Raw genomic sequence first — 15,341 nt, forward strand, 5'->3', positions numbered from 1 at the left:
TAGCCTAGATGGAAAAAACAACTGGCATTTCTATATCGCTTTTTGATAAGCAAAGGGCTTTCACATGCTTTATGTGATGTACTACTTTAAAAACCTTTTAGGGTAGGTAAGGTAGATATTTTTATTATCCTAATTTCATATATGAATTTCACATATTTCATAACTGAGGGACCTAAAGGAAATGTAGTTTTCCTGCACATGGTTTCAAAATACTTTAATTTTTGTCTTCTGGCCCTGGATCCAGAGTACTTCCACTATATCACATTGTCTTCTAAGGAGCGAGTATAGTGGTAGGTTTATGGTTGATTGTAAGAATAAAAGTCCATTGGTTGTTGATTTATAAAACCTATGACAAGTTTTAAGATACAGACAATCTTTTCTTCATAGAGATTTACAAATGTGTCTTTTCAATGTCATCACTATCTGTAGTTATAATAAATAAAACTACTCTAATTTAGAGGCAAGATATTTTATTCACCTGGATTTTGCAGACAGCCCCTGAGATGCATTTTAAGATTATTCAGTAGTTAAATATAATAGTTAGATAACACAAGAATCCATCCATTCCTAGAGTGGCACACCTGAGTTTTTTGCCCATTCATGCCACATTTTTGAACCCAGAAAGTATTCCAGTTTTCTACCTCTGGTAAACTCATTGTCTACAAGTCATGTTTTACTCTTGGAAACTTTTTCTCATGACCCATTCTCAAGTATATTATCTTTCAGTAGGCTCCAGGATTCAGCTCTATTGCATGTGATTTCTACTTAATGGATTCTGTCTCTGTCATCCCTGGTCATTTTTTCAAGTTAATTGTTTGTAGTGTAGTAACACTACAATGAATAAAAAGTCTGCAAAAACGAAAGGTGAAAAACAAAAAGTGCTCACAAATAAATGGCCGACTGAATGATAGGTCTGAAATATATGCCTCATGAAGGTACGATACTCATTATATTTATTTTACAAGGTCCAAGATAATGGATCTGTACTACTGTAATCATAGAGAGGACACATGATATAACCCAGGAGAGAAGCAAATGGATCTGGGTGCTGGAGATTGCTCATGTGAAAGGAAAGATCAGAATACTGATGGGTCAATACCCAGTAGTGCAATTGCTGGATCATATGGTAGCTCTATGTTCAACTTTTTGAGGAACCTCCATACTGTTTTCCAGAGTGGCTGCACCAGCTTGCATTCCCACCAACAGTGTAGGAAGGTTCCCCTTTCTCCACATCCCCGCCAAAATCTGTCGTTTCCTGACTTGTTAATTTTAGCGGTTCTGACTGGTGTGAGGTGGTATCTCATTGAGGTTTTGATTTGGATTTCCCTGATGCTGAGCAATGTTGAGGAAAAAAAAAAAGAAGAAGAAGATAGCAGGAGGGGAAGAATGAAGGGGGGGAAACTGGAGGGGGGAGACGAACCATGGAAGACAATGGACTCTGAAAAACAAACTGAGGGTTCTGGGGGGTGGGGGGATGGGTTAGCCTGGTGATGGGTATTAAAGAGGGCACGTTCTGCGTGGAGCACTAGGTGTTGTGCACAAACAATGAATCATAGAACACTACATCAAAAACTAATGATGTAATGTATAGTGATTAACATAACAATAAAAAATTAAAGAAAAATGAAAGAATACTGATGGGTCATTTCCTGGATGGCTAAGCTGTCAGAACTAAGGCAGTTCTATACAAATATACTGGGACTGACTTAGGTTTATTCACCTACCTTTCTGGCAGGTGAAAAGGATGCAAACACACTTAATCTTTCTATTGGTCATCAGCCCTGAAAAAATAATTCTTCGGAAGATCATGGCACATGCTTTGTGAATAAGTCTGACATGTTTTCTTAATGTGATAATCATATCACTTTCCTGTTCATATGGATTAGTGGTTCTCAAACTTTAGTAAGCCTTAGAATCACCTGGAGAACTTGTTAAAACATAGATTTCTGTGTCTCCTCTCAAAGTTTAATTTAACAGGCATGAGTTGGGATCAGGGAATTGTATTTCTAACAAGTTCCCAGGTGATGCTGATGCTGCTGGTCTGTGAGAAGCACATACAGATAAGAAGAGGTATTAGTGTAGCAAATCCTCAGATAGGCTTTATTAAAGTACGTTTCAGATGATATGCATTAACCTGATTCCTCTACCATCATAAAATATTCTCATGATGCTAACACACTTTGCTGGAGTACTGGTAACTGCCAAGAATGTATAAGAAACTTTGAGATTTATTTTTTTATCTGAAGTAATATTTGCAAATAATGTAAATGTAATCATAATGTAATGGTAACCAGCAACCCCCTGGGCCATTTCCCTCTACTTGTACTTTCTGATACCCAGGTGCAACAATATCAATATTTTATCTTTACTCTGTTATATGCATCTATATTTGTAGATAACATGTGTGTATTACTGTTACTTGATTTTTTCATTTTGTTTTTTAGCTATTGTTTTCCTATTATATAAAATGTGTATTTAGTTATCTTTTTCCATCCTTGCCCTCAACCTTTGGTATAGTTATAACACCAATTTTAGTTAAGCTAGTGTTTAGGTAAGAGTATTCATACCTGAATCAAATAGTGTGCTACAATTATACTTTATTTCTTGTACATTGTATTTTTTATCCCCTCTAGTCTGATTTTCTCAATTTTTATTTGCTTATATTTTTATGCATGCATCATTAATTCACCCCAATCTCTTCAGAAGAACTGTAACTCTCCTTTTAATACATTTTATAAAACTAAACTCAGTTCTCCAGATAAGAATTTATCTTTCTCTAGTTTAAGGGGTGTAAGGGAATGACAGCTTTCTGGGAGCCAAGTTGGAACAGAAAGCTTTGGTTATCAGTGCTTGGTATATAGACTTACATGGAACCTTGATTTTCACTACAGCTTGGCACCCTTGTTTTCAATGGTTTCTAGTAGCCTGGAAACATTCTTCTCTCATTCAAAATCCACTACTCTATGGGTGGGGAGTGCAGTGGATGGTTCTCAGAAATCATGGATGTTGATTTTGATTTTGGAATTGATAAGAGAACCCAGAAGAGTCTAATTGCCCTCCATAAAAATACAAGTCATTTTGTTTTGACCTTTAACGTCACCCTCAGAAATACCAGATGCCTCTAATTTTAAATATTTTCAATATTCAGTGGCATTAAAAGTGTTTTCCTTCAGTAATCTCAGCCATTTACAAAAACTTTATGTCAATTTAACTATCTGCTTTCTTGATTCATCTGATGCTTTACTGTCATTTTCATAGAGTGTCTAGAGAAAGCAAAGATGAACTCTTTTGTTCAATCTGCTTTGTATTGCCAGTTGCTAAGAATTCTCTACACCAAATGAATCAAAATAAGGGGAACAGAATGTGCCTGGTAATGTTGGAGGAGGTTGTAGAAAGGACATGACCACTGGTTGACCCCCAAGCTGGGTTGTTGCAATTAGAGGATCCTCGCCCCTCCCTTGTCCTTCTACCACCATTCTCACACTGTTTAAAGGGCATAGCCTTAAGAGAGTAGGTGTTGTTTAGACCGTTTGGACTGAATATATCCAGATCTGAATCTAGTTAATGTATCCACAAAAACTTTTAAGTTTTGGTCGCTGGGTACAGAGATCTATTCATCTTTTGGAGCCCAGGATAAGCCTTGTATGTCAGTCCCTTGCTTATTAAACATGCCGCATACCCATCTGGAATGGCCTGCCTCTTTCTTTAGTCTCTTCATGCCCTCTGTGTATGGGGCCAGTTTGTGAACCAACAATTGGCAAGCCAGCAGGGAAACCAAAGAAATGGTCTTTGGGAAGCATGCATCTGTGGGGAAAATTACGAGTTGGCTATCCACCAGGAGGGGTGGCCTGTGTATTAGACGCTGTGGACCACCATGTGGTCTTAAGCAACCAGGGTGTGCTTGTCAGTGCCAGTCGTGTCAATCGGGGTTTTGATCACAAAATCTGTTGGATTTTCTAGACTACAAGGAGGTTTTATTCAATGAGAGGATCTCCATGGGCAAGTGAGATCCTGGAATGGGAATCTATAGAGGAGGTACAGCAAGAACTTAGGGAGTTGGAAATGGGATAAGCCATCAATGCCCCTGTCTTTGAAGGTCCCGATCAGGCCACATTCACATATTCACTGCAGGAATGAAAGCCAGGATTCTCTAGTCCACTCCCAGCACTTGGTATGGGACACTGATATCTATGCTGAACTGAGCCCTGGGACAAGACATTTATAATATTAGGTAATCCATTGTGATGGGGGGAGCAAGGACAGACAAATTCCAGGAATGGGTACTTACTGTGAGAAAGAAAGGGTGACAGAGAGGCAGCTTGACAGAGAGACAGAGAGGGAGCTTGAACACCTGAAAGGCTATCCCAATCAGCTGGCTATAAAAGGTTTGATGAAAATAACCCAGAAACAGGGCACCTGGGTGGCTCAGTCGTTAAGTGTCTGCCTTTGGCTCAGATCATGATCCCAGGGTCCTGGGATCGAGCCCCACATCAGGCTCCCTGCTCCGCAGGAAGCCTGCTTCTTCCTCTCCCACTCCCCCTGCTTGTGTTCCCTCTCTCACTGTGTCTCTCTCTGTCAAATAAATAAATAAAATTAAAAAAAAAGAACCCAGAAACAAATGTGGTTTGACCTCACTGCTTCTGGAACCTCCACCTGAAAATATAGAACAGCAACCCAACACTGTTGGTCAGCCTGTGGAAAGCCTTCAAACATGAACAACAGTTCAGATCTGTTCCCCCTGCCCATAATACCCTAATGTCCCACCAGCTCCAGCAGAGGCCTCAGGGATACAGTCTTATTTGGATTGGTGGCCCCCAAGCCCCAAGTATAAGATGCAGGCCAAGATTGACTCCAGGTAAGGGCTGTTGGAGGCCATCAAAAGCCACATGTTGAGCTCACTATTCATGGGTCTCCCAGAAATAAAAGGTGCTGGGTCTGGTTGATATGGAGATAAATATTCTCTAATACATAGTAACCCTCAGAAGTTTTCCAGCCCCTTCAGTGCCATCAATGGTTACGGAAGGTAAATGGTTATGGTTAGGAAGATTGCTTTGACACTGCAAATTAGGCATTCTCCACCCATCACCCACCCCCCTGCCCCAAGAGTATGAGTTTTTTATCTCTCCTATACCAGAAAATATATTGAGCACTGATACCTTATAAGGTCAAACTCTGCAAAAATGTTTTGAGTGAAATCTACCTCTGGGTTAGAGCAATCAAAACAGTGCTGAGGGATAACACCAACTGGAAACCAGTAAGTCTACCACTCCCTGTGAAAATTGGTAACTGTCAAACAATATAAATTACCTGGGGGTATAAGTAAATAGGAGAAACTATCCAAGCACTGTACCAAGTGGGTATTATATGTCCTGCCCATTGTACTTTCAACAGCCTGATATGGCTAGTAAATAAGCCAGAAGGCTCGTGGCTGATGACCACGGCCTACTGAGAATTGAATAATGTAGTGTTCCCAATCCATGTGGCTTTGCCCAACATTGCCACCATCTTAGATACCTTGTCCCCAGTCCTAAGAGCATATCATGCAGTATTGGACTTAGCAAGGGTTTTTTCTCTTTGTTTTTCTGGGTTGTTTTTTTTTTTTTTCTCAGTATACTCCTAGCTGCTGAGTCACAAGATCAATTTGCCTTCATGTGGGAGGGGCAACAATGGACTTTTCAAGTGCTTCCTCAAGGCTACCTGCACAGCCCTGCAATATATCATGGGGTGACAGGCAAGATCTGAGAGTCATCTGGTTGGATAAGATGTGGGTTGTACCAGAAGCTGTGATTGAGAGAAGGTGTCAAGGTACCAAGTACTATAAAGGTATGGAAGTTTTGGGATCAACATGCTATGCTGCTGAGAATACCATGTTCATCATACCTAGGAAAGGAATTATCTATTGGAATTTGCAATGAGATGTCCTACAGGGATGGGTGAGTTACTAAGCACCCCTGGGCGAGGGGGAACTACCCAACCTCTAAGAACATGAAAGATGTACAAGCCTTTGCAGAGATTTGAAGGTTTTGAAGGAAGTTTATTCCCCACCTGGCAGTGGCATTGATCCAATTCTGCCTTGACTCACACTCCCACTTTGACTAAGTGACATGCCTGTTTACAGCAGAGGAGCAGACATGTCTGCCAGCCCACTGTCTCTAGGAATGCAGGTGCTACTAGGCACTGCAGAGGATGTAGATCTTCCAAATGTTCCTGCCCCTATTTCTGTGTTGGCTACAATGGCCTGTAGAGAAGGAAGGGGGAAAATTCCTAGTGACTGATCTAGTCAGGGCTATCTAGCCAGAGACTGCTGTTGTTATTCAGTCCAATACTGACACCATCTGGATGGAAACAAGAATAAACCACGGCAGCCAGTGGGCTAAACTCATTAACAGTTTGGCTGGCGATCACTTGGCCTTTAACTCTTTGCACTGACAGTTGGATTGTTGTTCTAAAGGGATTAACTCTTTAGCTTGGACAATGGGAACGTGAGGGGTGAATGATCATGAATAAGCCCTTGTGGAGTCAGGATATGGGGAAACACATTTGGGTTTACCTGCAATAGCCTGAGGCAAACCTCACTGCCTTCTGTGTCTTGATTCCTAAAGGCACCAACACCTGGCCATCAGGAAGCTGATGCTCAGGCTTAGGTAAGAGGCATAAACTGACCCTTAGTAAATATAGCAGATTGGTTGCATAGGAAGAACAAGCACCATAGTGCCTGGGTGGGATGGTATATTACCAAAGATGACACATTGCCCTTGAAATACAGTGACTTGTTTAATGCAGTAACAGCATGTTCTGTGGGTTCTAAACAATGCCTCAGGCAACTGCCAAAGGAGTCTGGGGCAGACTTCCCAAAAGACAGCAATCCCAGGCAGTGAGATAGTGACAAATTTTGGCACCCTACCTCCTAGGGGGCTCCTAAACATACCTTTGTTTGTGTGGACACTGCCTCTGGCTTAATTAACCTCAGCTTCCCTCTGTCTCTGTACAAATTAAGCTGCTGCTGTTAGGGGATTAGAGAAGCTGAGTATCATATATGGATACCCTCGTTGAGTAGATTGTGATTGGGGGTTACATTTCAAAGGTTGTGATGTGCAAGACTGAGGAAAAGAACATGGCATTGAATAAAGATTTCATCTCCTCTATAACTCCAAAACAACAGGTTTGGTAGAAAGGAGAAAATGAAATATTAAAGTAGCGGTTTGAATTACTAACAGGCAAAACCACTTTGGCCAGGTGGACTAAAGCACTGTTGAAGCTTTAGTACAATTTTATGGTCAACCAGTAGGCCCTATTGCCCCATATGACAGACTGGGGACCCCTGTCAAGGTACCAAGTACTATAAAGGTATGGAAGTTTTCGGATCAACACGCTATGCTGCTGAGAATACCATGTTCCATCATACCTAGAAAAGGAATTATCTATTCGAATTTGCAATGAGATGTCCTACTGGGATGGGTGAGTTACTTAGCACCCCTGGGTGAGGGGGAACTACTCAAGTAAATATCCTGAGCACTCTAACCCCCAGCCTAGAGGACTGAGTAAATCAATGGTTGTGACGCTGGGGCTCTCGGTGGGGGGAAAAAAGGTTGGGAATCATTATCTTAACCTGTGTTTTCACATGTGTGTGCCTATATTGTTGCTGTGACCTCTGCCTCAGTGCAGCCAGATAGCAACCAAATGAACCACTTCCATGCTAATAAAACCCTTGCCAAATTCATAGGGCACATTGCAGAAGAGGGGGACTATGTTAGATTGTAAGAGCTGGTCAAGATGGGTAAAGTGTTGGAGGAGATCATCATGAAGACATGACCACCAGCTGACAGGAGAATGGGACCTGGGCAATCGGAGGCTCCGAACCCCTCCCTTGTCTTTGGAATGTACACTGCACCTACTATTCCCACACTAGGAGCTGTTTAAAACAACAGCCTTGAGAGAGTAAGGGGTTGTTGAGACTATTAGACTGCATATGCGACTGAACCCAATTGAGGTCTCTTTATAAACTTTTAAGATTCTTGTGGGCCTGTGCAAGGATCTACTTGTCTTGTGCTTCCCTTGCTTATTAAACCTGTCACCTACCATACTGGAGTGGTCTGCTTCTTTCCTTGGGCTCTCCTTGCCCTCCATGTTAAGTGGCATGTTTGTGAACCACTAGGTAACCAGAGAGAGTTTTGTATATTTGGAGTTTACACAAGAATATCTCCATGTTTAATGTCAAAATTTATTTTGAAATTATCTATTTTAATCTGAACGTGATGTTTATAAATTGGTATTATTTGAATCAGTGTAAGAGATTTTCATTACTGCTCAGTATTTATTATTGTAAATGCAAGTTTGAAACAAAACATGAGTTTTGTATTTTAAAGCTATTTGATTATTTAAAACTTCTGATTCCCAGCTGAGTTTTGGTAAAATTTCTAATTATGAAATCAATATCAATTAGAAAAAACACATGATATATTTTTAATGTTTGCTATTATAAGCCCAAATTTCTTTCCAAAATTATTTTTCTCATTTTCTTCTATTTTTACTATGTTTTTTTCTGTTAACTCTCCATAACTTTTCTTTCTTGTCATCTTCCTTTTAAATTTTATTCTTATTATCCTTAATATTTTACATAAACTCATCATCATCCTTGTACGTTTATTCTTCTATTGTTTTCATTTTCCTGAAAACACCAGTCTTGTAACAAATTCCTTTAAATATCTAGATAATAGACACCTGATTTGGCAAATCTTTCTTCTGATTTTAAGTACTTTTTTTTATGCCAAACTCCATTTTCATCCTTGCAAACAAGTGGATCCTTTATAGCCTACAAAGATGGACTGAGATAATTTTTCATAAGCACAATAGTCATACTGTTTCACATTAAGAAATAAGACATTTTATTTGCCTTGGAAGCCTCTTAGAATGAAATTTTTTCATTGAAATTATTCATCTTTTGTTTTATCTAAATTGAAACTTTAATTTTTTTCTCTTCATTCTGTAGACATATTATTTACTTCAAAAAGTAAACCAAATAAAAGAAAAATAGTATGTGAATATGAAAACATTTATTTTACATTATGTTGAGTATTAAGATTGTGAAAATCAATTTCACTCAAAACATTTTCTTATTACCAAAAATAAACACCAAAAAAAAAGTAGTTTCAGCAATGTACACAAACATAATTTTCAAGTTGACATTGGAACATACTGGGTTTTAACAAAGCATAAAACATATGTTGTGACTATAGTTGTTGAGTAGGTGCTAATTTCACCTGCAAGTGTAACCATGTACCATACTTTAACAGAAATCTAGATGGGAGACAGTATTAATAGTTGTTAAGACCACAGTTTTGGTCTTAACAGAACTGTTCCAAGTTCTGACTTTTCCACTGTGATTTAATTCAAATTATTTTAGTTCTCTGGGCCTTACTTTAATTGGCAGAAAAATGGAGATTTACAACCACAGACTATCATAAAGATTAAACAATCTTTTATACACAAAGTATTTAACATAGTGCCTGGCTCATAGTGAGTGTTCACTGAATGGTTGCTAATATTATCAGGCCATTCAAATATACTTGATCAAAATGAATGAAACTGTACAAATCACAAACAAAATTAATTCCATTTAATACCATTACTAGTATTTTGCTCAGAGGAGGTGATACAGTGAGTTATTAATGTCTCTGGGTGAAACAAAATAGGAAATGGTAGGGGTTGTGGATGACCCATTCTTTTATTTTAAAAGCTGGAAAAGCGTTTTAAAATGTATATTAATCTTGTCATTAGCAATAGCTTTCTTTTCAGTATACTTAGAAGAATCATTATTCAACAAATATTCTTTGATTGCCTATTATGTACTGGGCTGTGTTTACCTACCACGCAAAAGGAAATACCTCCTTTTTATGCTCTGAATACTTTCCTTTTCCACAGACATTTCCACTGGGCCTAGGAGATGGGCAATTCTATGCATGGACAGATGGTTTGAGAAGAAAGGACTGGCATGACTATGAAAGCATTCAGAAAGAGGCTATGCGCTCAGGTATGAAGTTCAGTGTAAGCCAAAGTGCTACTTTACTTACTGCAGTGTCTCATTTGTCACTTAAAGGATCTCTAATTAGCATTTCTTCTGCATACAGTAAGGTATGTCTCATGGGGATATTGGAGTCGATGCTGGACAGAATTAAAACAATTTCAAATTTCAGAAAGAAAACAAATAATGAATAGCTTTTACAATATTAGCTGAAGAAGAGGACATAGAAGTTTTAGAAATCTATAATACTTCATATTTCTGAACTGCTTTTTAATAATTCCTGGGGCTATATTGAGATTTATCAGTGAGACTTGACTTGGTAGACATCTGTCTTGAGCTTGATTCATTTGTTAGGGCCAAGGAATATCTAAATGACAATGCACAATATTGGAGGGGTACCACAATTCTAGGCATTGGAGAGGGTACAGCAAGTTGGTGGATCAGAGGAGCTGGGGACCTGAGGTTGACAATACTTGAGCAAACAGGCAGGCAGTTAAAAAAGAATCAATTAGGTCTGAATAGGTGCAGCAGAAGTCTGGTCTTGGGCTACACAGACATAGAGAAAACATTTTACTTTTTGGAAAAAGTAACAGAAAAATTCTTTGTAGAAAGACTGTAAAATTGGGTTGTTGGTAACAGGGATTCAGAAAGGTATATAATTAGAAATCAAATGAACATGAGTAACATTTGGTAGGAAGTCCATATGCTTTTACTCAACTGGAGGAGCTCTGTTTTTTGTGTTTTTTTTTTGTGTGGTTTCTTTTCTGTTTTGTTTTTTTCCATGGTAAGGCTGTCATAGAAATAGAGAAGCTCTTGTTTAGTAAATACTTCTGAGCAGCACTGAGACAATGCATTCCAAGTCAAATCAGCAGCAAAACTATGACTAATCACAGTATGAGGTCCTCCTGGTCAACCTTTCTCAAAGCTCATCCCATCAGGAAAATCGGAGTGAGAGTATTTAAATAGCTATGCAGTTGTTCAGGCTGTGAATTGTTCTTTGTTCTGAGTTGGCTGTGATTGACCTAATTAAATTCCTCTTTCATTTTCTTCTTCCATTCCTTTTCTCCAAATGAAGCTCCTCTCTCCCCCAACTTCATTAAAGTTGCTCATCCCAAGGATGTTCTCTATTTGTCGGAGAACCAGACTCTTCCAGGTTTCATTGTCTCCCCATCTTGGCCATGACCCTGTGAATGGTTGTGCAAGTGAGTTCTTTACCAGCATTCTCACTTTTCTGGCTATCTTTTTCTTCTGTTTGGTCTATTAGCCCTATATGAATCCTACCATCTGTTTCTCTTTCTAACCCCAGGATGCTGAAATTTTTGGAGATGTTCACATAATTTAATGAACTGAAGCTGCAATTTATTGAACAGATATTTTGTACTAGATACTATTACATATGAATTTTATTTAAACTTCGTAATGACTCTAGTAGGTATTATCCCCAATTTGTAAGAAAAAGAGAAAAAGAAAAGAAAAAATATAGAACTGAGTCCTTAAGAATTTATTAATTAATATCCAAGGTCAAACAGCTAATAATTTGCAGAGCTAGATTAAAAATCAGTTGCTGTCATGCTCCATTACACCCTACATTCAGACATCAAATAATAATATTTGGGCAATATGGAGTAATGACAAGAGCATCTATGAGAGGAAAAGACACAGTTGAGTTCAGATTCTAACTTTTCTCTACATGAGCTGTGTAAGTAGCAAATCAATTTATCTTTCTGATACTACTCTTTGCAGAATTGCTGTAAGGACTAAAGAAAATATACCTAAAGTAATTAGCCAATTATTTGGACATGTTATAAACTCAACAAATGATAACTATAATTATTAATTCATCTAAGTTTCTTTCACTTGATTTGGTATGACTAACCTTCTCTTGTGCTGATGAGTTTTGGATGCAAAATCCAGTACTCCACATTTATTTCTGCTTCATATAACTCTTTCTGCATCCTGTATAAACATGCTGTTGATGTCCTCATCTTATTTGGGCCAAGGGAAAGTTGGCCTACAAAGAAAATTGGTAATATAACAAATTTTCTAAAGTGTGAATTTTCTATGGAGTTAAAAAAACTTTCAGTGCTAAGATGTAATATGATTCACTGGAAGATATATGACAAAATAGACTAAAATTCATCATTTTTTAATTTATATGAAATAGAACATAAATAAAAGAGTTATATGCACACAAATATACAAGCAAGTACATAATCAAAATAAACATTTCTGGCCTTTATATCTAAGCCAAGGAAAAGGATCATCTGTGTAGATTTTTACTACCTATTTGTGTATACCTAAACAAATACCGTTGCATTTCTCCTGTGTTTGGACTTATCTAAAAATTGAATCATAATGTATGACTTTCTTTCTTTACTTAAAATTATTTTTGAGATTCATTTCTGTCAATGGGTGTAATTCTAGTTGATTCATTTCTACCATTGTTTAATTTTCTACAACATTCTCCTCCTCGTGGGCATTTGGGGAGTTCCTAGGTTTTGGCTGTTATACATAATGTTGCTATAAATATTTTTGTACATGGTTCTGGTGTAGAGGTTAATTAAATTAAGAGATAGTTGACTACTTTTCAATTTTGAATCATCCATTCTATATTATATTTATTTGCTGCTTATTTATTATCTGTAGAGATGTGTTTATATTATATTCTTAGATTTTTTTTAGTGTTATTCCTAGAAAACTAATGTTATATGGGTATTATATGTGTTATTGATTTTATTGAAATTCCATATTGTTTGTAGGTAGTTTATAGAGTGTTAATAAATTTTAATATTTATTTGAACTTAGAAAACTTTTTTTAATTTTTTAATTGTTATGGTAATCACCATACATTACATCATTAGTTTTTGATGTATTGTTCCATGATTCATTGTTTGTGCATAACACCCAGTGCTCCATGCAGAATGTGCCCTCGTTAATACCCATCACCTGGCTAACCCATCCCCCCACCCCCCTCCCCTCTAGAACCCTCAGTTTCTTTTTCAGAGTCCATCATCTCTCATGGTTCGTCTCCCCCTCCGACTTACTCCCCTTCATTCTTCCCCTCCTGCTATCTTCTTCTACTTTTTTTTCTTAACATATATTGCATTATTTGGTTCAGAAGTACAGATCTGTCATTCAACAGTCTTGCACAATTCACAGCGCTCACCATAGCACATACCCTCCCCACTGCCTATCACCCAGCCACCCCATCCCTCCCACCCCCCACCACTCCAGCAACCCTCAGTTTCTTTCCTGAGATTAAGAATTCCTCATATCAGTGAGGTCATATGATACATGACTTTCTCTGATTGACTTATTTCACTCAGCATAACACCCTCCAGTTCCATCCATGTCGTTACAAATGGCAAGATCTCATTCCTTTTGATGGCTGCATAATATTCCATTGGGTATATATACCACATCTTCTTTATCCATTCATCTGTCGATGAGCATCTTGGCTCTTTTCACAGTTTGGCTATTGCAGACATTGGGGTGCATGTACCCCTTCGGATCCCTACATTTCTATCTTTGTGGTAAATACCCAGTAGTGCAATGGCTGGATCATATGGTAGCTTTATTTTCAACTGTTTGAGGAACCTCCATACTGTTTACCAGAGTGGTTGCACCAGCTTGATTTCCTACCAACAGTGTAGGAGGGTTCCCCTTTTTCTGCATCCCTGCCAACATCTGTCGTTTCCTGACTTGTTAATTTTAGCCATTCTGACTGGTGTGAGGTGGTATCTCATTGAGGTTTTGATTTGGATTTCCCTGATGCTGAGCGATGTTGAACAATTTTTCATGTGTCTGTTGGCCATTTGGATGTCTTCTTTGGAAATATGTCTGCTCATTTCTTCTGCCCATTTCTTGATTGGATTTTTTGTTCTTTGGGTGTTGAGTTTGATAAGTTCTTTATAGATTTTGGATACTAGCCCTTTATCTGATATGCCATTTGCAAATATTTTCTCCCATTCTGTCGATTGTCTTTTGGTTTTGTGGACTGTTTCTTTTGCTGTGCAAAAGCTTTTTATCTTGATGAAATCTCAATAGTTCATTTTTGCCCTGGCTTTCCTTGCCTTTGGCAATGTTTCTAGGAAGAAGTTACTGCAGCTGAGGTCAAAGAGGTTGCTGCCTGTGCTCTGCTTTAGGATGTTGATGGACTCCTGTCTCATGTTTAGGATGTTGATGGACTCCTGTCTCACGTTTAGATCTTTCAACCATTTGGAGTCTATTTTTGTGTGTGGTGTAAGAAAATGGTCCAGTTCATTCTTCTGCATGTGGCTGTCCAATTTTCCCAACACCATTTGTTGAAGACACTGTCCTTTTTCCACTGGACATTCTTCCCTGCTTTGTCAAAGATTAGTTGACCATAGAGTTGAGCGTCTATTTCTGAGCTCTCTATTCTGTTCCATTGATCTATGTGTCTGTTTTTGGGCCAGTACCATATTGTCTTGATGATGACAGCTTTGTAATAGAGCTGGAAGTCCAGAATTATGATGCCACCAGCTTTGCTTTTCTTTTTCAACATTCTTCTGGCTATTCGGGTTCTCTTCTGGTTCCATACAAATTTTAGGATTATTTGTTCCATTTCTTTGAAAAAAGTGGTTGGTATTTTGATGGGGATTGCATTGAATGTGTAGATTGCTCTAGGTAGCATTGACATCTTCACAATGTTTGTTCTTCCTATCCATGAGCATGGAACGTTTTTCCACTTCTTTGTGTCTTCCTCCATTTCTTTCATGAGTATTTTATAGTTTTCTGAGTACAGATCCTTTGCCTCTTTGGTTAGATTTATTCCTAGGTATCTTATGGTTTTGGGTGCAATTGTAAATGGGATCGACTCCTTGATTTGTCTCTCTTCTGTCTTGTTGTTGGTGTATAGGAATGCCACTGATTTCTGTGCATTGATTATATATCCTGCCACTTTACTGAATTCCTGTATGAGTTCTAGCAGTTTTCGGGTGGAGTCTTTTGGGTTTTTCACATACAGTATCATATCATCTGCAAAGAGTGAGAGTTTGACTTCCTCCTTGCCGATTTAGATGCCTTTGATTTCTTTTTGTTGTCTGATTGCTGTGGCTAGGACTTCTAATACTATGTTGAATAGCAGTGGTGATAGTGGACATCCCTGCCGTGTTCCTAACCTTAGGGGAAAAGCTCTCAGCTTTTCCCCATTGAGAATGATATTCGCTGTAGGTTTTTCATAGATGGCTTTAATGATATTAAGGTATATACCCTCTATCCCTATACTCTGAAGAGTTTTGACCAAGAAAGGATGCTGTACTTTGTCAAATGCTTTTTCTGCATCTATTGAGAGGATCAT

The 15,341-nt window shown here is 38.3% G+C and overlaps 1 protein-coding gene across 1 annotated transcript in view; it reads left to right on the top strand.

Moving 5' to 3' along the window:
• Positions 1-15,341, top strand: part of GALNTL6 (polypeptide N-acetylgalactosaminyltransferase like 6) — a 1,216,700-nt gene that overhangs the window by 420,722 nt on the left and 780,637 nt on the right. Inside the window, exon 3 of the mRNA XM_027600276.2 lies at positions 9,922-10,030. Within this exon, the coding sequence (XP_027456077.1) occupies positions 9,922-10,030 (109 nt within the window). The remainder of the gene's footprint in view (positions 1-9,921; positions 10,031-15,341) is intronic.

This window comes from Zalophus californianus, chromosome 2 (genome assembly GCF_009762305.2).
Source record: "Zalophus californianus isolate mZalCal1 chromosome 2, mZalCal1.pri.v2, whole genome shotgun sequence".
NCBI lineage: Eukaryota > Metazoa > Chordata > Mammalia > Carnivora > Otariidae > Zalophus > Zalophus californianus.